We start from the raw sequence: 25,340 nt of genomic DNA, 5'->3' as shown, positions 1-25,340 counted from the left end.
AAGCTGTTCACACAACTATCTGAGATTCTAGGTTAACCAAACAAAGCTACATATCACATGGGTCATTAGTTCTCCTTCCTTCTCTAACTAGAACAAATCCCTTTGTGGCCTGAAAAGCAGTTTTCACCTACAGTGAAAGTTGTACTCAAAAGCAGCATGTCTCAAACTTAAATGTGCACACAGAATTATCCAGGGAGCTTGTTAAAATAGAGATAATGAATCCATAGGTCTAGAGTGGCACCCAAGATGCTGCATTTTTAACAAACTTTCATGTGATGATGATGAAGTAATAAGCTCAAGAAAAGCTTTTCAGGGCATAGAAACTGCAATCTCATTAATCATCTTTATGATTAATATACTTCCTGATTTTTTGCAAGTCTACCCTTTGATAAATAAACAATGCCTCTTTTGTCAAGGAATTCATTAGAAGATTTTTCTGCATAAAATTATTCCTTAATTATACAGATTTTAGAAATTATTCTGAGAGTAGTAAAAAGTCAGCTACAAATTATGAATAAATACTTCTTAAAGATATATTTCATCATTGTAAAACCATTCATAAGCCAAATTTTTTCAAGTAAGAAGAAAAATATCCTTTCCTTCCTTCATCTCCCAAACATACTTTTGGATCTTCACACTTCAAGAATATTCAGATAAACTAAAAGAGTGCTTTGGGAAAGAAATCTAAAGAGAGTTTTCTGTGCGTGTTTTCACACCACTTGTGATATTCTGTCCCAATAATGGAGTAGGGAAAGGCAGTATAGTAAATTACCACACATTTTAAGTCCCCTAGATTAGCAGGAGATCCCAAAGGATGGTTACCCAGAATAGAAAAAAAAAATGAGACACCCTTCAATTTTTCCTTTAAAACGTAAATTAGAAATTGATCCCATTACACATAAATTGGAGGAGGAAGGGGCAGAAAGGAAATTTAAGCCTTTCACTGAATCATCTTTACAAACCAGTCAGCTCTTATTAAGGGAAAAGAGGCTTTTTGTGCTTCTCTCCTCTTGACTCCCTTATCTCCTTCTCATTTCTAATACAAGTATTCTTAAATTGCATAATCAAAAGAACCTCTAAACTCATCCTTAAATTTTAAGGATATCCTGATTTTTAAGCTGTCATTCTTTGTAGACAAAATTAAAGCACGAAGCCTATTTAACAAGATTGTCAGTACCACCTAATATCATAAAGCAATTTTGTCTATGTTATTAAAAACTCTTTAAAAAATCTTAAATTGGGGCAGCCCCAGTGGCGCAGCGGTTTGGCGCTGCCTGCAGCCTGGGGTGTGATCCTGGAGACCTAGGATCGAGTCCCACCATCAGGCTCCCTTCATGGAGCCTGCTTCTCCCTCTGTCTGTGTCTCTGCCCCTCTCTGTGTCAATAAATATATAAAATCTTTCAAAAAAAAAAATCTTAAATTGTAAAATGCTAATTTATTTACAAGGAAGGAGAAAGAGTGGGAAGGTGGAAGTTAGAACACATTAATATTCCCCCTGTATTTTTCCAGCACCACTGATTATTAACAAAAATTATTAAAAGATTATTAAAAAAAATCCTTTGCAGTAGTAAAAACTACCTGGGTTTGAGGGGGAAAAGAAAAATTCATATAAATGTGGCTACATTAAAGACACATGCAACTTTACAAAATACCTGAGAACCAATAGCTGGAAACGTAACTCCTTGTTCCTTAAGGTTCTTAATCATTGCAGATATTAGACTAAGCTGTGGATCATTCTTAAATTCATCTGTCCATTCAACCATAAGAGCCTTTAATTTTTCACAGACTTTAGGATGACCCTGAAAAAAGAAAAAATTTAATAAAAACTACTAATTTCCTGGCTAATCTTTTAACACAGATATATTAAATATAAAACTATAAAGTGCTGAAGATGTTTTGTAGATATTTTTTAAATCACAAATTACCCCTAGCTATAGATGATACAATAAGAAAACAGAGTTGATTACCATAAATAAGTTTTTTCACACTATGAAACAATAGATGATACCAACATACATACCTTATGTCAAAGTAAAACATTAAGTATGTATTAACTTATTTTGGACATCAGAGTGATGGAACTTTTTAGAGTATTTTGCAACTAACTGAGCTTTGTACATCAAGAAGACAAAGAAAAGTAGTCTGCTTTGTTTTGGTTATTTTGCAGACAAAAAGAAAAAGAAAAAAAATGACAGTTCCTTTATTCCTAATCCCTGACTTTTAAAACTATGCCTGTGTATTTTTTCCAAGTTATCTAATTATCTGAGACCTGGTTTGTGGTCCACTATATGTCAATTTTTCTAGAAACTTCATTTCTTCAAAATAACATCTCTCCCTCAAGTATAAAATCAGTATGTTCACTATAAAACATTTGGAAAATAAAGAAATCCTTTCTCTTATATGTAGCTGTTTGCTTTTCAAAATAGTTGTTCATGCTACTAACTACAAGTTCGAATATCTCATCTTCAATTAAATTACAGAAAACACTATATACTAAAATCTCTTCATAAACAGTCATACATTTTGATGGACATTCAGGTCATTAAAAGAATAGTTATTAATTAGTGGAAAATATCTAAATATAATTGAATAAAGCAAAAAAGGAAAAGAACACATAATCATACTCGAAAACAAAGTACAGAAATTCTGTAAAAATTATGTAAATAAACTTTTATCTCATTTCTGGACTGTTTTCTACTAAAACCTAGAAAGAATCATTTTTTCCCCCAAAAACACGAGGTATTTTCCCTCTTAACATCTTAAAATTTTTCCTGATTATATAATATCCCATCCTCTCTCCTCCTCCCAAAAGAGTCAGAAATAATTACCTTCACAATGCATAAATTTTTACTGGAAAAACTCACATGTTACTTAGAAACTTAAATTCTTTTAATTCCTTGAATTGCATAAATGGAATTCTTTTTTTTTCATAAATGGAATTCTTTATTGCACATCCAGTTAAATGAAAAGCATAACATTAAAATCCTGTCATGGTGAGATAGTGGCCTTTCTTGTATCACAATGAAAATAGTGTCATACTTTGGCAGTATTTCTGAACAGCTCACATTGGGAAAATACCTCCGTGGCTACACAAAAGGTTACAAAAACTGTGACTAAAATAGACTGGTTTTATTTAATCAGATAGAGAAATACATGTATTTTCTTATTAGATGAAAGGAATGATAAAACAGATTAAATATACTCTAATCTGGTTAAAACAGCAAAAATAATTCTCTAACTATATAAACTTGTAGTCTCTTCAGCAAAATAGCATTTACCTTACTTACATATTGGATAGACACAGCCTAGGAAGGATTTAAAAAAAAAAATAAAGTACAGACCAGTCATTTGTGATTTAAAATGTGAAAAACTGAACAATGAAATACAGGAAGACAATTGTGTTCATTCATATCTAAAAATAATGTTCCTTACCTTGTTTAATACGTTGCTTACTTCACTAGCAAAATCTCTTGAACATACTTCTAAATGAAAAATTTTGCCACAGTTTGATACACATGCTCCTAGAAGCTAAAAGTAGAAAATCACAAGTTAAAATGGCTCACTTTTAGCAGTTTACTTTGTGGTAAAACTTAAAATGAAATCACTTACAGTCAGAGCTTGCATAGCAACATGAGGATCTTTATGGTTCACTCTCCTCATAATAGATCGAAGACAATCTTTAGGTCTGAAAAATAAGAAATATAACAATCAATTAGTAGTATACCCAGGCTTTTCCCCTCTTAACTGTAATAGGCAACAGACTCCTATACAAAAGGTAGACTATAGTAGAGAGGTCTAATTTCTATTAATGACATAACTAAACTGTACACTAAGAAGTTCCTTTAAATTTTTCAAACAAAATTAACAGGCTCTTTTCCTTAGCAATCATAGATTAGTCATTTCACCTACTTATAGGTGAAAAAGTTCTGAAAATGAAATGATAGACCCAAACTTCCACTTCTAGTTATGATGGAATAAACTGAATTAGACCTATACTCCTGCTACAAATGAGAAAACTGGAAAAATATATTTAAAATATACACTCAGGTCACTGTGAAATTAGGTCACAGGCAGTGCTGAATGATCTCTAAGAAGAAATTATTAATTATTAAGCCCCAACTTTTCATTCAGAAGCACTTTCCAGCTATCAGTACAGGCTTTCTGCCTAAAGGCAGTTTCTGGATATTCGTGTAGAGGTGATCCCAAGAAGAGAATGATGATGATTTCACTGAGTTGAAAGGACAGAAATCAGAATTCAGGGAGGCTGAGGAAGCTAAAATTTGTAAGACAGAGTAAAATGAGCTATATGAAGAAATAGTTCTGGATACCTACATAGGAGTCCACTTAGGTCTACCTATGCCACAGATGCATAGATTAAAACCTTCATAAGGCTGGACAAAAAGTGACTGCAAACTATATACTCAAAGAGTTCCCAAAGCTCACACAGTTGTCAGAGTTCATATCAAAATGGAGAGTCCTTGCTAAATAATCTAGAGCATTCACTGGATACACGGAGTTTAGGCCTTAGTACTGGGACTAACCTATCCCAAAAGACTACTCTAAATCCATCCTAAAACAAGCTAAAAACAAGCCATAAGGAGTTAATTCAATGTAACTTCAGTTGTTGAGCGTCTGCCTTTGCTCAGATTGTGACCCCGACGTCCTGGAATCAAGTCCTGCATCTGACTCCTGTGGGAAGACTGCTTCTCCCTCTGCCTATGTCTCTGCCTCTCTCTGTGTGTCATTCATGAATGAATGAATAAAATCTTAAAAGAAATATTTTTTGAGAACCTAAACACATAGGTGTTCCACAGATTTAGTTACTTGTTATTACTATTACTAATTGTGTAAGCCTAAAGGGAAGAAGCAATTACCACTAATTCATAAAGAAAATGTTTTTAGCATTCCCAGGCCCCAAACATAACTTCTCTTAGGCTTTTCTGATACCTTAGGACACGTCTTACTAATGGATGCACAAAGTAAGTCAAAATAAAGCAGATGCTCACAGACACAGTTCAAAACTATGGTGGCTTGATGCTGAGATGCTGAGTGTAGCTCCCCAGAATAGAGCTGGGAGTCGCTACTTTTGCTGCTACCGGGGTGCGCTATCTCTAAAACAGCGCAAAGAAAAACTGAACGCCATTTTCACTTCTGGCCTTTTTTAATACAGTGAAAATACCCTTCAAATCTCTTTTAGTTAAGGTAAACAGGTACTAATGAAGGTCCTTCCATGAGAGCGAAGTGGCATAATACAAAACTTCCAGAAGCAGGGGATACTTATACTTTCACGTGACTGTGGCTTCTAATGACTTTTTCTCAAATAGACCAGCCACAAGACAGACTTTTTAGGAATGTACACAGCTGCCTTGGCATATGTCAGTTCTGGTGAAATAAAGCATCAAATTCAGTTTCATTATCCATAGGTATTATTTCAATCCACCTCAACAAACTACTATGGGTTTCAAAGAAAGTAGAGCTTTAAGAGGGGCCTCTTTTCTATCAAATCCTCTCTACTCTACTTGTCTCCCACCATACCACTCAGTCATTCGGTTACCATGTGAAGTTACAACTACTAAACTTAAGCTACTTCATGCTCAAAGGTAAATAAAAATTAAGGCGTGAACCCTTCTTAACCTTCAGACACAAATACCACAGAGCCATGCTACTGTGCTTTCTTTTGCAATTCACACTTTTCCAGTTTCCCACAGAAAACAGAGCTGCAGCACTTGAAGCTCTTAAGGCAATTCTGAAAAGCATATATTCTTTAAACAAATTTTATCAACAGTCACTCCTTTGATCTAACAGTGAATTAATAAAACTTTTATTCTTGCTCATTCATCTTATTGGAAAAAAGTACCCAGAAAGCAAGAGCCCTCTACATATAGTACCTTACATTTCTATCAGTGCTAAAGGATACTGACCCTATGATTAAACCAGTTTGGTCACCAAAACTGTCACACTGAATCACCATCTCCATGTAAATTACAAATTACACTGTGAAAAAAATATTCAACAGATAGCAAATAACTGCTGATAATGCCTTCATTAACTAACATTATACTGTCATCTTCACTTTTGCTTTTATGAATTTTCATAAGCTAAGTTTTACCAAGTCATGTATATAAAACAAAACCATGAAAGGTCACCATGAAACTAAATCTTTATGACTACCTAAATCTTTATGACATGTTAGCTGTTCTGTTCTTATTTACAAATATTTACAAATGGGTAGAACTCTTTCAATACATAATAATTTTCTATGTAAAAGTCATAAACAAATGTTAGATGATAGTAGTAAAGGACCCTCACACCACATTTTGCCATTCAAGTTCCTAATGACTGTGTATCTCAAGTATCAAAACTGGAACTATTTTGTTTACTAAGGATCCACTGTTTTGTTCTAATGATATACTCATTGTTTTGTTATCTAGGTCAAAGCTGTCATTCAATATTTACAGACCAGGCCTCTGTGGCAAGTTATGTATTCCAAAGATAACCACAATAACTCCCTTTCCACATGCTTTTCTACAAAGTGACCTTACCACTTCCCATAAAGAGGTACAGTTTAATAATCTTCCTCTTAAATGTGGGCTGACCCCAGTGACATGCTTGATCCACAGAATGTAGTGAAAGTGATATTCTGAAATGTATAGTTCATAAAAAGCTATGTAGGGGCTCAGTCGGTTAAGCTTCTGCCTTCAGCTTGGGTAGTGATCCCCGGGTCCTGTGACTGAGCCCCACATTGGGCTCCCTGCTCAGCAGGGAGTCTGCTTCTCACTCTCCCTCTGCCCCTACCCTCACCCCTCATGCTTGCTCTCTTTCTCTCCCTCAAATACATAAATAAATAAAATCTTTAAAAAAAAAAGCTATGTATAATACAACCTACAACTCTTAGAACACTTACACTTAGGCTGCTCCCTCTGGGATCCCAGGTACTACTACTCTGTAAGAAACTCATACCACACATAAGCCTTGGCAACTATTTCAACTGAGAGCTCCAGTTGAGATCCCAGTTGACTGCCAGCCATATAAGAACATCCAACCCAATCAGGGCTTCAGAGGACTCCAGTCCCAGCCGTTAGGTAACTGCAAGTTCATGAGAGACCTCAAACAAAAAGTGCCCAGCTGTTAACCCACAGAACCATGAAGATGATAATAGGGTGACGGGCACTGAGGGGGACACTTGACGGGATGAGCACTGGGTGTTATTCTGTATGTTGGTAAATTGAACACCAATAAAAATTAATTTATTAAAAAAAAAGATGATAATAAATGCTCATTTAAGCCACTAAGTCTTACATTGGTTTGTTATGTAGCAATAGATAATTAGAATCACCTATAACAAAGTGTGCTGATAGCTGTTAGCTTTAAACACTATTGTATTATTTACAATTGTTTGGGTTGGCTTTTCATCTTTTTTTTTTAATAAAATTTTAATAAAATTGCCTTAACTGTTTATCTCCTCATCTTAAGAGTTCCTGAATGGGCAGCCCCAGTGGCACAGCGGTTTAGTGCCACCTGCAGCCCAGGGCGTCATCCTGGAGACCCGGGATCAAGTCCCACATCAGGCTCCCTGCATGAAGCCTGCTTCTCTCTGCCTTGCTCTCTCAGTGTGTCTCTCATGAATAAATAAATAAAATCTTAAAAAAAAAAAAAAAAAGAGTTCCTGAAGATGGGATCCAGGGCTACACTGCTCACCCTTGGCTCCCTACTCCTTACCCATGGTACATAATTATGTTCTCAATTATGTTTTTGTTTGAGGAAACAAAAACAGGAATTATTTAGCTGATGCTGCTCACCAGTGACTAAAGGTAAAAATTTTCATTCTGAATGCTGCCTAAAATAATGCCTTGAACAAGGTCAATGCTGAATAAAAAGTCAACAAGCTAAGTATGGAAAAACACTACTTTTCACTGTTGTACAATACTTAGTATTTAGAATAATCAAATAATCTTCCCTTCAAGCTCTATTTATTACCAACTCCTGTATGTCTTCCACTGAATTAGTTTTCTATGAGAAAAATGTACATCCTTTCATAAAATCTTGCCTTAGAATTACAATAAGATAAAAAAAAGAATTACAATAAGATCAAAATAAGGGGAAAAATGCAGATTAAGTAGTGCTGGGAGGAGCACAGGAGTAAGGTAATTGATGGTAATAAACATAAATGAAGTATTTTGTAAAAATACATGCTAAAGATAAAATGTGCATGTGCATTAGAGTCTACCAATGATTCCCATTACCCAACCTCTGCAGTCTCTTGCAAAAACCTTCTCAAAATTCCATTTTGGTATTTTAAAACTTTTTGTAAGACATATCCTCTTTTCCTTATATTGAGATGGGAAAACAAAAAGATTGGGGTCAGGGATAGGGATAAGAACAGGGAAAGGGAAAATTTTCACCTTTCCCAGTTTTCCAACCCCAAAATAACTTTGTTGCTCTTAACCTACCAAGTGAGAAATGGGCACAGCACAAATCTCACCACTGTAAAATATAGGGGAAGAGTACCATTTCCTGGGGTGTGTTTCCAACGTCAGGGCACAGGTGAAAATTGTAATTAGCCAATTTCTCTTGATCAAGGAGTTACCTGTTGGAAAACATACTCTGCCATCTCTCAAATATGCTCAATATAGGCAACTTTTCCTCAATTATTAAAGCAAAACTGTTATTTTGAGCCTCCATTAAAGAAGGTGGCTTTCATATAGGGCCATGATGTTTAAAATATGCATACACTGAGCAAGAATCACACTCAGTACAGTGAGCTATTCACACTCTATAAGAAAATGAAAACTGTAATGGGGAGATAGCACATAATAAGCTCACTAAATGGAGAGCAGGGACAAGCCTTCTGGAAAAATTCAATTTGAGGGGGCTACAAACAATACAGTTAAACACAGTAAGATAAACATGCATATGATGCAGCTCATATCAGTTGTCAGAAGATGAAGGAAAACTAAAGCTAATTTCACATTTCTACAACTCTCTTTTCAAAGATAATGAAATTTCAAATCTCTTTAAACAGCCTCAAGTTAATTTCCAAAACTGTTCATTACTTATAAATGTCCACCTACTTACAAGCATGTTGCTGTACAGTTATGACAGATAAATAGCTCAACACTAGTCTCCTAGTCACCAGTTAGTGGGATTACCTAAAAGGTCTTTCCATTAATACATATGGAAAAAGTAAGAAATATTTTGCTGGATAAAGCAGTCAAGTTTTGTGACATCTTGTGCTTTATAAAATTTTTTTAAAAATACCCTTATTTCAATTATGTCCCACTCTTCTACTTTTCATTTGAGAAGTATTTTGTATCATAAAAATAGTAACTTAAACTGTGATAAGGTTTTATATCCTTAAGGAAATTATTACCATTGAAAAAACAGTAAATTTAAATTCTAACTCCTGCATCTATTTCTAAGTCAATCAATGACCTTAGACCAATACACTTTTCAAAATGAGGACACTACTTCTTCATTATCCCCCTCATGGAACCTGACAAAAGAATAGGTTATTTTCCTTAAAATATTGCAAATATTTAAAAAAAGAAAAAATAGTAATAATAATGTGTAACACAGTTAATTAAAGTGCTTGCATAGCTAACTTCTCATCACCTATGAAGCAGGAATGAAAAAGTACAAAGACACTAGCAGTAGATTTCTAAATAGAAGCACTATTATGTGCTCAGGGCAGAAAATTCTTTATAGTATAAGACTATCTGGAGTATCACATCCCTATGCCCCACCTAACCCTCATATGTTGACAATGAAAACCATCCCTAATATAAACATATTACCCAGGCTGAGAACTAATGCTAGACATAAGCAGAGCTACAATACAGTAGAAAAAGTAGAAAAGATCTGAAGCTTGACAGACCTCATCCTGAAAGGGAATTTTAACGCTTCCTGATCAGTTATGTTATATTCCAATACTTTGAGAATTGTCCCAGGGACATAGAGAACTTCAACAACGTTAATTCTAGTTTGTTCTTCTATCAAATTACTTTTACAACTTTAGCTTTCAAATTATTTTAGACTAGAATGATCTGACCTCTAAACTGTCACTTTACACACTCTAAAAAATGCTTTACAACTTAACCTTTCAAGGATTTACATTTATCTATATTGTGTAGTGGTGAAAGGCTAAACGTGTACAAACAGCTTTTATAGGACTTAGTATACGGTAGTACCTAGCAGGCACACACTAAAAGATAGAGGAATTTAAATCTTAATTTTTTTTTCAATTAACAGATAATAAAAACCTTCCTTGAATACAGAGAAGAGTCTAATGTAGAGGATGCCTTTAAAAGCATAAAAGCAAGAGAGTAACTTGAACTCTAATATAAAATAGGAAAGCAATCAGAACTGAAGCAAATAATTGTATATTCTATGACATATTGAAAAGATAGATTTGATCTATAATACAGTTTACATAAAACACAGTCTACACAAGGGCAAAAAGGGTGAAACACTGAGCACAAATTTCAAATTCTTGACTTTGAGCTTGTAAAGTAGGTGTTTTTCGTGAGATGACTGATGGAACATGAATTCAGTATACAAATGATGTTATCTGGCTATATAAGGAACAAGTTCAACAAAAGGTTCCAGAAGGGGAGGTGGGTGGGATGATGGGGTAACTGGGTGACAAACATTAAGGAGGGCACATGATGTGATGAGGACTGGATGTTATATGTTGGCAAACTGAATTTAGATTAAAACAAAACAAGTTCATGATTCCAAAAGACTTCAGCAGAAAAGTAGGTAAATTAAACTTCTACATACTACATATTGAGGATTAATAAAAAGATAAGTTACTACATACTTAAATTCAGTATGAGGATATTTTGAGTTTCCTAGACCATATAACACTAAGGCATATCTCTGTCAAGCAAAATACAATGTAATATAATACATGGGAGAGAAAGGAAGCACTCAAAACTTCAATATCAAATTGGCATGTCTTGATTCATGATTTTAACTTTCAAATAACTGTTCATTATAGGCACTTAAGAATGTAACAGAGATAAGTGAGAAATAAACATAAGATTGGGAGTAAAAGGGATCCCTGGGTGGCGCAGCGGTTTGGCGCCTGCCTTTGGCCCAGGGCGCAATCCTGAAGACCCGGGATCGAATCCCACGTCGGGCTCCCGGTGCATATGGAGCCTGCTTCTCCCTCTGCCTGTGTCTCTGCCTCTCTCTGTGTGACTATCATAAATAAATTTAAAAAAAAAGATTGGGAGTAAAAACCTGACTTAAAATTTTGCTTATGCTACTACTTTTGGAAGTCACATTAAAATCTCAGGGCTTTAGTTTCCCTATCTGTGAAACCATCTCTATAGTCACGAGGATTCTATAGGTCCTAGCCATAAAATACATCGTGTTTTAAAAATTGTAGTAAAATACAAAAGTAAAATCACTGTCTAGGGCAAGTAAAGATGAAAAAATGAAACTGAGTCAGAACCCTACCCTAGTCAAGGACTTGGCTCCTGCTACTATCCCCCCTTTTCCCTGAATCATCATCTAAATTTCCTGCCTTAAAATGGATCATTCTCTTCGGGATACACAGAATTTATAATACAGTCCACCGATGAAAAAAGAAAATTCCTTTCAAACAACCAGTAAAAGAAAGACTCCACTTAAACAGTGGCAAAAGGACAAAATATCTCATAAGAAACTTTACCAAAAATATTCAAGACTTGTAAGAGGAATTTCACAACACTACTAAAAGATACAAAGATATGTTCTATTCTTGGATAAGAACATTTAATATCATAAAGACAATTAATTTAAAACTAAGTCAATTTAAAAGAAACAATTTTGTTTTTAGACTAGTCAAGCCAATCCCAAAGTTTATCTGGGGAAGTAGAAAGGGGAAGGAGTATTTAGAAAAACTCTTAGGAGGACAAAAAAGAGGAAATTTAGCCCTGTCAAATACTGAAATGGCTTTAATAATTGAAACCATGTGGTAGCAGCACATGTATACACATGTACAAATAGGACAAAAGATAAAGTTCAAAAAATACACTGGTCATACATAGTGGGAGTATCATACATAAAGGCAGTATTTCAAATCAGAAAAGAAAAAGATGTACTATTCAGTAAACGTCACTGGAATTTTGGGTAGCCAAACAGAAAAGAATAAAGTTAGAACCATACCTCATATTACATAAGAGGATATTCCAAAAAGAGCAAAGATTTAAATGTAAAAAAATGTAACCACAGATACAGAGACTTTGGAAGACAGTTTGGCAGTTTCTCACAAAGCTAATCAGTCTTCCAAACCATGATCCTAGGTATTTACCCAACTGAGTTGAAAGCCTATGTCCCCACAGAAAAAACCTATACATGAATGTATTTCATAGCAGCTTTATTCAGTTACCAAAAACTGGAAGGAATCTAGATGTCCTTCAATAGGTGAATGTAAAAATGATATATAGTACATCCATATAATGGAGTATTATTCAGAAATAAAAAGAAATGAGCTATCAAGCCACGGAAGGACACAGATGAAGCTTAGATGCATTTTGCTAAGTAAAACAAGCTAGTCTGAAAAGCCTACATATTATATGATCATGATTATACAACATTTTGATAAAGGCAACATTAAAAAAGCAGTTAAAAAATATACTGTCAGAAGTGAAGAGAAAGAAAGGAGAGGAATGAATAGGTGGAGCATAAAACATTTTTAAGATGGTGAAGCTATTCTGTGTGATATTTTAATGATACAGATCATTAAAGATTTGTCAAAATCCATAAAACTGTACTAAAATGAGCTTTAATGGAAACAATGGACTTCAGTTAATAATAACATATCAATATTGGTTCATTTCTTGTAACACATGTACTATACAATGAAGGTGTTAATAACAGGGGCAGCTGTATGTGAAGAATAGGGGGGATATATAGATTTCTTTATACTGTCTGCTCCATTTTCCTGTAAATCTAAAACTGTATTCAAAAACCAGTCAACTAATTATGAAATTAAAAAATGAAACCATAAAGAAAAATGAGTTAATTCCACCAGAATGAGTTAATTCCACTAAAATTCTGCAAACCATGACTGATAAATTTACCTACATAACAAATTAAAACTTCTAAATGGAAAAAGAACAAAGTAAAAAGAATAATGCAATACATATATGTGTGTGTATACACACAGACACACACAACTCAAAATATAGACAAGATATGCCCCTACTGTATCAAAGACTTCAAAAAATGAAAGGATATATACAGTTCACAGAAAAGGAAATGTAAAAATCTCTTGAACATAAAAAATTATGTTTAATTTTGCATAGGATAAAGTGAGCCTTTTAACTAATATAAAACTAACACATGATGAGCCCAGGGTGATGTAGGAAAAGTGCTGAATTACTATACATCTGAAATTAATATAACATATACATCTGAAATTAATATAATACTGTATGCTAATTAACAATTAACTGGAATTAAAGTAAACAAACAGAAAGACTGGGGCACCTGGGTGGTATAGTCAGTTAAGTGGCCGACTCTTGGTTTTGGCTCGGGTTGTGATCTCATGGCTATGGGATTAAGCCCCAAGTCTAGCTCCATGCTCTACATAGAGTCTGCTTAAGATTCTCTCTCCCTCTGCCCCTCTCTCTCCCTGGACATGTGCATGCTCACATGCTCGCTCTCGCGCGCGCGCGCTCTCTCTCTCTCTCTCTCCTCTCAAATAAATAAATAAATCTTTAAAGCACAAAAAAAAAAACCAGAAATAAAGACTATCCCACCTCAAGCCTCTTCCCTTTATGGACTGGGGTCAAAAACAAGCCCCAACCACTTCTTCCTAGGCCTCCAAGGATCCATCCATACAGGTCAGAAGGAAGTCTTGGACACCCTACTTTCTCTACTATCCAATAATTGAGAATTTGAGAATACATGCCTATAATTCCTGTTCACACCAGTCCCTACAAGAAGCTCCCAGACTAGCCTTTCCATCATTAAACAGTTCTACGTTTGTATTACTTTCCCCCTTTTGAAACTTCTGCACTGTGTCCTCTAGAATTTACAGTCCAATGTCAACAAAAGCCCCAATCCTCAGTCCTTTTGCTTTACAGAAATCTGGCTCTCCAGGGAGGATACTATTCCCACTATAATAGGTCGGTACAAGATAAGGGTCTTCTTTGCTTCCACTACTACTTCCTATTCATTCTCCCTCCCTCTTTCCTAACAGTCCAGCTCTCATCAGGTGGGACTATCTTCTAACTGCACTTATTAAAAAAAAAAAAAAAAACTCACGTGGGGTGCCTGCATTGCTCAGTCAAGTACCCAACTCTTGTTTTTGGCTCAAATCAGGATTTCCAAGTTGTGGAATCCAGTATCCCTTGGGCTCTGTGATGGGCATGGAATTTGCCTGACATTCTCCCTTCTCTCTCTCTCTAAAAAACAAAAAAAAGTCCTCAATTACCTCTTCATCCCTCAAGGATTTTAACTCCTAGCTCATTGCCACTCTCTCCAACACTACCTCTGTTTTAATTCTCTCAGAGATGTTAATTACTACATGAGTGATGTTCCCAACATCTTGGCTTTTTAACTTCCATCACACTTTATTAACTGCCATGGTCACATCCTAGACCACGCCATTACCAGGAAATGAAAACTCTATAATCTCAATTTTAACCATTCCAACTATGACTTCGATTTTCCTAACTCATTCACTCTTATATTCAACTCTCATTTAGGGCAACTCACCTCTGTTCTCACTACTCTGTATCTTTGAAGTTCTTAGCACCAACCATTTTCTCTCTTGTAGGATTCACTTAGGTATTATTTCCTCTGCCTGGGGCCTCTGCTTTCAGCTCTTGGATTCTTCTCAACTTTAAAATCATAAATGTTACCCTTTCACACTGGGCCTCCATCAAAAAATCTAAGTAGGTCTCCCCTTTTATTCTCCACTAAAGCACTATTTTGGCTTGTTATCTGTCTACCTATTTATTTCTACCTTCCACTAGCAGACCGTCACCACAGCTGATGACAAAGGCTTTGTTGTTTTATTTACCACTGCATACACAAAGCACGATACCCAGCTAGTACTCACTGTTTTGTCATATAAAAGAAAAAATGACTGATGCAGAGAGAATGAAACCAACTAAAAATAAGTCCACAATGTAAAGTAAAAAAGACATGAAAACCAAGATCACACTTTACAAAAAATCCTTTAATTTTATTCCTCTTGGGATTTCCCCTAATTATATTTAATCCTAAATATGAATTATATTCCATTTGTAAACTGGAAAAACCTATAGTACCTAGGGCTGTGATAATTATATAAAATGTTTCTAAAGAACTTAAACAAGACTTGACAAATAATAAGTCATCAGTAAATGATGGCTATTATTCTTAAAAGAGCACTTGGAAGATTCTGAAAATTAAGGCTTATAACTTGAAGATATGATTATCATACTATATATTGGAAGAAATGTGTTCCTCTATGTAATTGAAGATGTCTGGGTCAGAGACTACTTTTCCCTTTAAAAAAATCTGAAAATACTACATCAACCTTCAGGTGAAAAACAGAAATAGTCACAGACAGCCCAGGTCTAAGACAAGGCAATACAGACAAAATGAAAAGTATTTTTAGCAAACTCTTTTCCAAAGGCTTATATTTGTATTCTTCACAAAATGTCAGTAATGACTATATATCCTTCTAATCCTATAGGAATAAATCAAAGATTTATCATCTAAATAATCCCTTAACCAAGTTATATCATGTTTTCCACATTCAGTCAACTCTATCTCTGCCCAAAGCTAAGCAAAGACAGTTCAGAAACAAAGTAACAATACAAATTAATCTGGATGTCAATTACAGAATTTTAATTTTAACTTATATTGTGGATAATCAACACTTACCCTCACATTTATTTTTCATGTGAGAATATAAACAAATGATTTAGAACAAATAAAAGCTATTCATTATGTGAAGACATGCTAAAGAAAACTGCTACCATCATTCTCAAACTTCTCTTGATTCTAAACAAACAGACTTTTCAGTCTATCATATGACCTCATTGGTTAGGCATTTTTCAATACTTACTCATACACTGGAACTGTACCCTAAAAATCATGTGAATGTCCTAGGAAGTCAGAAAAAATTTTCAAAATGTTCTTTAAAGTTTTAAGTCCAGCATATTCAAACATTTCAGGCTTAAAAAATAACCTCTATAACCTATATGAAACAAACAGTAATTACAACTACTAGGTTTCCTGAGACTGATATAATTATTTGCGATTATTAAATAATTTGTTAATCTTTTTTTTTTAGGATTTTATTTATTATTCATGAGAGAGAGAGAGAGAGAGAGAGAGAGAGAGAGCACGAGCCAGAGACACAGACAGAAGAGAAGCAGGCTCCATGCAGGAAGCCGGATGTGGGACTCGATTCTGCTCGATTCTGGGACTCTAGGATCACGCCCTGGGCCGAAGGCAGGCGCCAAACTGCTGAGCCACACAGGGATCCCCAATAATTATTTTAAAGTGTGGTAATATTCTACATGCCACTAATTAAAACCTGATGTTAAACTACAAAATGATTTCTGTATGTTGTCAATTTAACAACCAATGCATTGCTAACAGACATTAAAAGAAATGTATTTCTAAGGCTATCAGGATATATTAATGAATTAACTAATTACAAATGTGGAATCATGTATATAATATGCTTATTATATATCAATGGAAAATAAATTCATATTCCTTTAAAGAAACAATGAAAAGATATAAAAGCAAGAAAAGCAGCTACCTATATAGGATGGAGGAGAAAAAGAGATAGGAGTTAGTCTTATCCATGTTCATCTTTTCAAGTTGTTTTAATTTTTGAGCCATGTAAATATAAATCTATTGTTAAATCAAAAAAGTACATATTTTACATAAACATAAGTATTTCCTGAAATCAACAAACATAAATACATTCACACTTATGTATGGTTTAAAGAAGAGAACAGTAAAATTTTTAAAAGAGAAAGAATATAAGGAACATTTTTCAAAACAATGGAAGCCATGTTTCTGGGTCACAGTTCTGACTAAATAAAATTTCACAATAATGGCTTTTTCTTCCCTTAAAAACTTGAGAATATTTTCCAAACTACAACAACTCTAAACTAGATGATGCTTACAAAAAGAAGAAGGAGAAGAAGGAGGAGGAGGAGGAGAAAAGACCAAAAGGATCTGGGGTGGGGGGGGAGGAGGAGAAAGACTTGACAAAAGTTATTTTATTTCTGCACTAAATAATTCCACAATATACTGATGGTTATAAATAATTTTGATAAAAATATCAAAGCTTATAGATAAAGAAAAGCTTTTCCTAAAGTTCCCTCTATAATCCCCAAATCCATCCTCTTAAATAAATCTGTATATTTTATAAAATTAAATTAAAACCAGGGGATCCCTGGGTGGCTCAGCAGTTTAGTGCCTGCCTTCGGCCCAGGGTGTGATCCTGGAGTCCCAGGATCAAGTCCCGCATCGGGCTCCCTGTGTGGAGGCTGCTTCTTCCACTGCCTGAGTCTCTGCCTCTCTCTCGGTGTCTCTCATGAATGAATAAATAAAATCTTTAAAAAAACAAACAAAAAAAAACCCAAATGGTAATGTTTTAAAAAATCTAGACTGCTGCATAGTACACAACTAACCTTATGAAATGCATTCCAATCCATAATTTCCCATACTTCAGCCCACCCTATCTAAATTTGTTTCAGGAAAATACACATGTATATGGTTTCAGGAACACCTCTCTCAAACCAATGACATTTCTCAGTCTTAACTAAAGCACACCGGGTACCTCGAATATCTTGCTGACAACCTACAGTGATATTCAATAGTTTTATGCTACCTTCAGGAACCCATAACTAAATATATGTATGTAGGTTCCTAGGTAACATAAACCAGATCTCCACAAGTTCTCCATATACACTAATTACAAAATGATTTCAAAGATTAAAAACAAACTCTAAGTGGTTCTAAGTGGTTACCAGGTGCTGGCAGGGAAGTGATGAGGAGTTGTCTAATAAGAGTTTTAGCTGGGGTTGCTTAAAAGTACTAGAAATGGGTAGTGGTGATAATCCCACAACAATGTGACTGTACTGAACGTCACAAACATGCCACAAAATGGATAAATCCTAAGTTTTATGTTATATATATTTTACCACAATAAAAAGAAATAAGCAAACAAAAGAAATACTACAAACACCATCATAAGTATCCCATATGGGCAGCCTGGGTGGCTCACAGGTTTAGCGCCACCTTCGGCCCAGGATATGATCCTGAAGACCTGGGACCAGGTCCCACGTTGGGTTCCCTGCATGGAGTCTGCTTCTCCCTCTGCCTGTGTCTTTGCCTCTCTCTGTGTGTCTCTCATGAATAAATAAATAAAATAAGATTAAAAAAAAAAAGTATCCCATAGTTTACTGCTCACTTGAAAAGCACCTTAATAATTTTACTACTATTAAGTTGATGTGAAAATATCTTTTTTAAAGATTTATTTATTTATTTATAAGAGTCACAGAGAGAGAGAGAGAGAGAGAGAGAGCGAGAGACAGGCAGAGACATGGGCAGAGGGAGAAGCAGGCTCCTCACAGGGAGCCCAATGCTGGACTGGATCCCGGATCCTGGGATCATGGCCTGAGCCGAAGGCAGGTGCCCAACCGCTGAGCCACCCAGGCATCCCGATTTGAGAATATCTTACACAATTGTGTAACACCACTTATCCTTAGGCATGTAGATGCAACACTTAGGGCTCACAATAATTTTAGGGGCCCATAAAAATAAAAGTTTATTTTAAGAGAAAAAGAAAAAAATGAACTTTTGGGGCAAAGAGAATGTCTGGGTGTATAATAATATAGTTGTTTTTGTAATAATGCAGTTATAAAATAGTTTTATTAGTTTTCATGGAAAAAGGGACCCATGAAGGCAAAGTGTCGAGGGCTAGTGAAAATGAACATGGCCTTAATGGTTTCCATTTCCTATTATGAAATTATCAAGGTACAAGAAAGTGAAAACACAACTAGATATGTATATAAAACATTATTCTCTAAGAGAAATCATAAAATTTAAGGGTGACATTTTTTAAAAGCTCAGCAATATTAGAATAGCGTCTCAATTATTATTTAATCCTTTTCAAATAATTCTTTATTAACAGGAGCTATGAAAAGAGATTATATTTATATAAATAAATGTTTGCAAATTAATGAAGATTTAAAGGAACTAGAGCACAATAAATGTTAAGGGAAGAAAAAATAAGTAGAAAGATAAAAGGAAGAGAAGGAAAGAGGAAAGGAAAAAACATTATTTAAAAGGAGAAACAGAACTACATCTAATTATTTAAATCAGCAAATTTGAAAATACTTCCTAATTCACAGACTTAGCATTATGTCAATTAAAACGCCCAAAAGATAACTGAAATATTAAGGAACATACTGACAGGAAGTATACTGTCTAAAATAAATTTGAAAAAAATGATCATGTATCTAAACCTACTGATACTAGATGAAAAAGAGACAAATTAGGGGGGAGGGGCAGTGCCAAGATGGAACAGTCAGTTAAGCGTCTGACTCTTGGTTTCATCTCAGGGTAGTGAGATCAGCCCCAGGTCAGGCTCCACATCCAGTAAAGAGTTGCTTGGGTTTCTCTTTCCCTCTTTCTCTGCCCCTCCTCTGACAATGACCCCCCCTCCCGCCAATTAATAAATAAATCTTAAAAAAAGGGAAAACTTTTTTTTAAAGCTACAAATTAAGACATTTTAAATATATGAGGTCAATATGGATGGACCTTGAGGGCACTATACTAAGTGAAATAAGTCAGAGAAAGACCAATACTGTATGATCTCTCACTAATACGTGGCATCTAATAAAACTGAACTCAGAAATAGAGAGTGGGTTGATGGTTGTCAGAGGTGGGTGTGAGGTGAAGTGGTAAAAAGAGGCAAAAGGTAGAAACTTCCAGTTTTAAGTAAGTTCTGGAATATAACACAGCAAAGAGAGTATAGTTATAATGCTTTATTGGAACTTTAAACCTGCTAAGAGAGTAGGCCTTAAAAGTTCTCATCATAAGAAAAAATAAGGAAAAGAACAATAAATAGTAGCAAAAAAACTGTTAACATGAAGAAAAACAAACTGAAGGAAAAAAAAAAAAAACTGAAGGAGCCTGAAATGTCCTTAAACAGATGAATGTATAAAGATGTGACACACACACACACACACACAATGGAATATTACTCAGCCATCAGAAAGGATGAATACCTACCATTTACATCGACATGAATGGAACTGGAGGGTATTATGCTGATTCAAACAAGTAAATCAGAGAAAGATGATTATCACATGGTTTCACTCATATGTGGAATATAAGAAATAGTGAAAGGGACAATAATGGAAAGGAGGGAAACTGAGTGGGGAAAAATCAGAGAGGAAGACAAATCAGGAGAGACTCCTAACCCTGAGAAACAACCAAAGGGTTGTAGATGTGGAGCTGGGGTGGGGGGGAGGGGGATGAGATATTAAGGAGCGCACATGATGTGATGAGCACTGGGTATTATAGTATATGCTGGCAAAATGAATTTAAAAAAAAAAGAAAAAAAAAGAACTACTCATCTCTTTATCTTCATTGTACATTATGCAGAATTTCAGATAAATTATAATTTTTTTAAATGGAAAAATATGGACTATTTCTAGTAATGAAAAGCAGTTTATCTTTGTATTTCAAGCAACAAACCAAATTATTTAAAAAGTATCTACCAATGTAAAGATGAAAAGAAAACCAACAGAGTGAAGAGGGGAGGCACTTAGTAACTGGAATGCTAGATAAAAGTTTTATCTCCAAATTATACTGGGATGGAATTAGGTTGATACCTAATCCTTAACAGACAAATTGTCACAAAATTGAACTTCAATCAAAAAGAGTTTTTTTTTTAAAAAGAGGTTAAGTTGCACCCATTTAACCATGTGCCAGATACTACTATAAACATTTTACATTTGTTAATAATCTCACACTGACAATAAGCGCCTTGTGAAGAAGCCACTATTTTTACTCTTCATAGCAAACCAGGAAGATACTTACCCAGTGTGACATGGCAGAGTGGTCAGAGCCAGAATATGAACCCAGACAGTCTCACTTCAAAGTCCATGCTCTTAACCACTAAACTATCTGCTTCTTTCCTCTACACAACAAAAATTCATGGACCTTTTCATTCTATAAATCTAAGTCTATCAGACAGACATAAACTATGATAACACAAAACAAGACACAAAAAAGAATGATTTTGATAGACTGCTTTGAGGATTCAAAGGACCATAATATGATTTGCAATAAAGGGGATAAAGAAAGGTTTGTGGAAGAAATGAAGTGTATATTGGGCCTCGAAGGATATGAGACAGAGACAGAAAATGAGAGAATCAAATACTTCACACTAAAGGAATACAATGATCAAAAGCCTTAAACTAAGGTAGAAAAGCACTAGCAGCTGAAAAGCTTGACTTGAAAAAAACAGTACTTAGAGGAAAAACAAACGGAAAATAAATGAGTCAGAGGCCTAGAGAGAGGTCAGACAACTCACCGCAGAAGGTAGGGGAATGACACGGTCAGAGCTGTTATGGGGCAATTAGATATAAGAAGCAGACAGAAATGAAATGGAAATGGAAAGAAATGTCAGAAGGTTAATTCACTAGTCTAGGCATGAAAAGGAATGTCTCAAGTGGGACCAACAGCAATAGAGAAAAAGGAATAGATATACAGCACACAGTAGCTACTCAAATTCCAATTAAATAAAGGAACTAACAGGGTCAGAAACAAAGACTAGGTACACTAAAATGTAAAGACAAGAAAGCAGATGGATAAGGCCACATTTGGAGGCCACAGTCTGGGGAACCTAATGAAGGCTGTACGTTACAGGCCAGAAAGGAGCTTGACTGAAGGGTCAGAAAGACCATGAAGATGAACTGCCCCTGCCTGTGTTCAAGAAGTTAATTGAGGAGACTTTATAATAATATCAACATTCTGTGAGATATTTTGGAGGCAGATTGATAGAATTCAGCAACAATATTAATGTGGAAGTGACTCTGAGGTATTAAGTGCAAATGAATTAATCTTGTCATTAACAGAGATCTACATGGTGAGATGAAAGCTTATATAGTATGATGTCCAGAAATAATGATGTGTCCACAAGACTAGTGCTAGGATGAGAAAAATCAGGGCCGAAAATATAGATGCCACCCATATAAAGATACAAAGAAATTGCAAGATTTAAAAAAATGTACTGGCAAAGAAAAAAGTATTAGAAAAAAAAATGGATCTGAGAAAGTTTAAGAAACTGTGTATATTTAGAAGAGAAGGAAGGAGAGCCAAAAAAGCATCATCAGATAGTTAAGATTAGCAACCCAAGAGTCAAGTAAAGGGGCACCCAGCTGACTCAGTTGGTGAAGCATTCAACTCTTGATCTCAGGGTTATGAGTTCAAGCCCATGTTGGATGTAGATATTGCTTAAAAATAAAATCTTAAAAAAAAAAAAAAGAATCAAGTATAAGACAGCAGTGCTCTCTAAAATTTTTCACAGCAAAGTACATAAATAAGACAAGATTTTTGTGGCACAAAGGGGTAAATGAGGCTGCTAATAACCAGGTGTTATTAGCCCAGGAATTAAGATATATTAGTCTGTATACCAGTTAATCCACTCACTGTATTAAAAGCTCTGTATTAACAAAAAAGGCTTTATGCCAAAAAGTTTAAGATTATACTGTCCTAAAACTGTCTATACACTGATTAGGTAGGTGGGATATTCCAGATATGACAGTGAAGAAAAGAACTGAAAAATAACTGCGAAACTTAAGAAATCACTTACCTGAAAAAACACTATTGTTTTAAAAGTCAGTGGAAAAAGCTAGGCTTCAAGAAGCAACTATGGACAAGGGTGTTTAATTAAAATATCAACATTGTTACCAGTCATGTTACCCTAATTGGTTGTAAAGGATAACTTAAATGGGATAATTCCTCAAATCTCGCTAGCAAAAACACTGCCTTCTTAAACTAAATTATAATTGTAATATGCTTTCCCTTCTAATTCTCATTTTATTCCTGTTAATAAAGAGAATATATATTTCTGAAACTTTGCAACACTTACCCAGTGCGAGATTGACCGACTTTATCACAAATATCCAAAATGAGGCCCCAATCCTCAGCAGTATTCATCTCACTGGTTGCTTTCTCTGTGTTTATGAAAAGAAATTGCAGGAACATTATTTTTAAAAAATCTTTAAGAGGTAAATGACCACATTCAAATGACCAAATTGTGATATCAAGTATCAACTAGAAATCAGAACAGCTGCCAGCAGTCTGTTTAATGAGATGGTCAGGTACATCCTCAAAAGAGGGTAGGGTCACATTTACTCTCTATTACAATAATTTTCCCCATTCACACTTCAGTTGCTTGTTATTTAATATAAGAAGCAGGCCAGGAATTTAAGAAACAAAACAAACGAACATAGGGGAAGGGAAGGAAAAGTTAAAAAAGATGAAAACAAAGAGGAAAAAAACTGTAAGACTTAACTATAGGAAAGAAACTAAGGGTTGCTGGTGGAGAAGATGGTAGTGAGGGGCATTCAGGAGGGCATCTGATGTTAATGAGCACTGGGTGTTATGTGAAACTGATGAATCACTAAATTTTACCCCTGAACTTAATAATACACTATGTTAAATAAATTGATTTTAATTAAAATTTGAAAAAGTAAAAAAATCTTTAAAAAGAGAAGAAACAGGCCATTGATGGGAGAGCTGGGTGGCTCAGTTGGTTAAGCACCTGGCTCTTGATTTCAGCTCAGGTGTTGATCTCAGGGTCTAAGACTGAGCCCCACATCTGACTCCACGCTCAGTATGGAATCTACCTGTCTCTCTCCATTTCTCCCGTCCCCCTGGGCTCTGCTCGCACGTTTTTTCTCTCTCTCTCTCTCTAACAAATACATAAATAAAATCTTAAAGAAGAAAAACAAATAGACCATTGATAATTATTTATAAAACAACAAAAAAACTACATACAGATCTATCTCTTTCCCCATGAAGAAAGACTAAAATAAGAAATAGTTTCATCATCAAAAACTTCTTACCTTTACTTGCCAGTGAAGAAACATAACTAAGTACAAATCTTTAGTAAAAAGTTTCAGGTAATTAAATTAATTATGTAATTTTGTCGATTTTTGTATCTGACATGGGGAAGGAAGAAAATGAATAAAAGAAACCAAGCTTTAACTGAGGATTTCCCATTAAATGAAAATGACAAATTTAGATATATCACAGATTGAGCTCAATCATCTCATTAGGCTCCCTCTCTTAATTAAAATAAAAAGTTCTGGGGGATCCCTGGGTAGCTCAGCAGTTTGGCACCTGCCTTTGGCCCAGGGCACGATCCTAGAGTTCCAGGATTGAGTCCCACGACGAGCTCCCAGCATGGAGCCTGCTTCTCCCTCTGCCTGTGTCTCTGCCTCTCTCTCTCTCTCTGTATGTCTATCATAAATAAATATTTTTTTAAAAAATGTTTTTAAGGCAAACACACAAGGACAAGGAAAACATTAGAAACAATAACAGCAACAGTATCTCAAAAACTATGTAACAATATAGATATGGTTACCTACTCAAAAGACCTAAAAAACATGCATCATATACCAACAAGCAATAACAAAAAAAGCTTAAGAACCAGCTTGTTTTATACCATTGAATTCTCAGAAAAGTCAAGTACTGGTAGCAGAAGGAAATGCCTGCAGTTGACAGTGGAGAAGAAAGAGGATTTAGAATGGAATAATGCTACAAAGTGTAGGTAGGTATCTATTTTGCCTTCCTTAATCAAGAGCTCTGGTAACCACCTCTCCCTAACCTCCTGAGCAAATGAGTGAAGATTTGCTTTCTGGAGATAAAGCATAACTGAGACATAAGCACCAAAAATAAGTAATTATTTCCAGTTTCCAATACAGCATTTAAGGAACTTGGAAATTACCACTCTATCCAACCAAGTAAAGAGCTGAAAAATAAACTCTTCTGAGATCCCTCAGAAGTGAAGTCACAGGCCAAATGCTGTCCAGAGACACAGACAGATGGATACACAGAATAACAATTTAATAGAGCAGAAACCCATAAGCAGAAATATCACCAGGAACCAATACCACAGATCTAAGCTGTAACAGACAAATTTCCTGGAGGCTAAGTGTGCACAATTCTGAAGGCTAAAATCCAAAGGGTACAGACACAGAGGATTTCCCACATTTTTATAAATTTTATTCTCAGGAGCTCTCCCAGGATCTCAAGATAAATATCAGAGAAAATTTTCCATTTTTTAGCAGGATGAGGGGGACAA

At 35.1% G+C, this 25,340-nt stretch overlaps 1 protein-coding gene across 2 annotated transcripts in view; it reads right to left on the bottom strand.

The window, feature by feature from the left end:
• The window catches only part of STAM (signal transducing adaptor molecule), a 79,191-nt gene that overhangs the window by 32,742 nt on the left and 21,109 nt on the right, over nucleotides 1–25,340 (bottom strand). The window contains exons 2-5 of one of the 2 annotated variants that reach the window (XM_055332603.1): nucleotides 23,121–23,205; nucleotides 3,611–3,686; nucleotides 3,434–3,529; nucleotides 1,654–1,800 (exon numbers count right to left, since the gene is read on the bottom strand). In XM_055332603.1, coding sequence (XP_055188578.1) covers nucleotides 1,654–1,800; nucleotides 3,434–3,529; nucleotides 3,611–3,686; nucleotides 23,121–23,205 — 404 coding nt within the window. The remainder of the gene's footprint in view (nucleotides 1–1,653; nucleotides 1,801–3,433; nucleotides 3,530–3,610; nucleotides 3,687–23,120; nucleotides 23,206–25,340) is intronic. The other variant, XM_055332604.1, reaches the window with a different exon arrangement.

This window comes from Nyctereutes procyonoides, unplaced genomic scaffold (genome assembly GCF_905146905.1).
Source record: "Nyctereutes procyonoides isolate TBG_1078 unplaced genomic scaffold, NYPRO_anot_genome, whole genome shotgun sequence".
Classification (NCBI taxonomy): domain Eukaryota; kingdom Metazoa; phylum Chordata; class Mammalia; order Carnivora; family Canidae; genus Nyctereutes; species Nyctereutes procyonoides.
The sequence above is the reverse complement of the archived record's forward strand: the minus strand, read 5'-3'. Positions and strand labels throughout refer to the sequence as shown.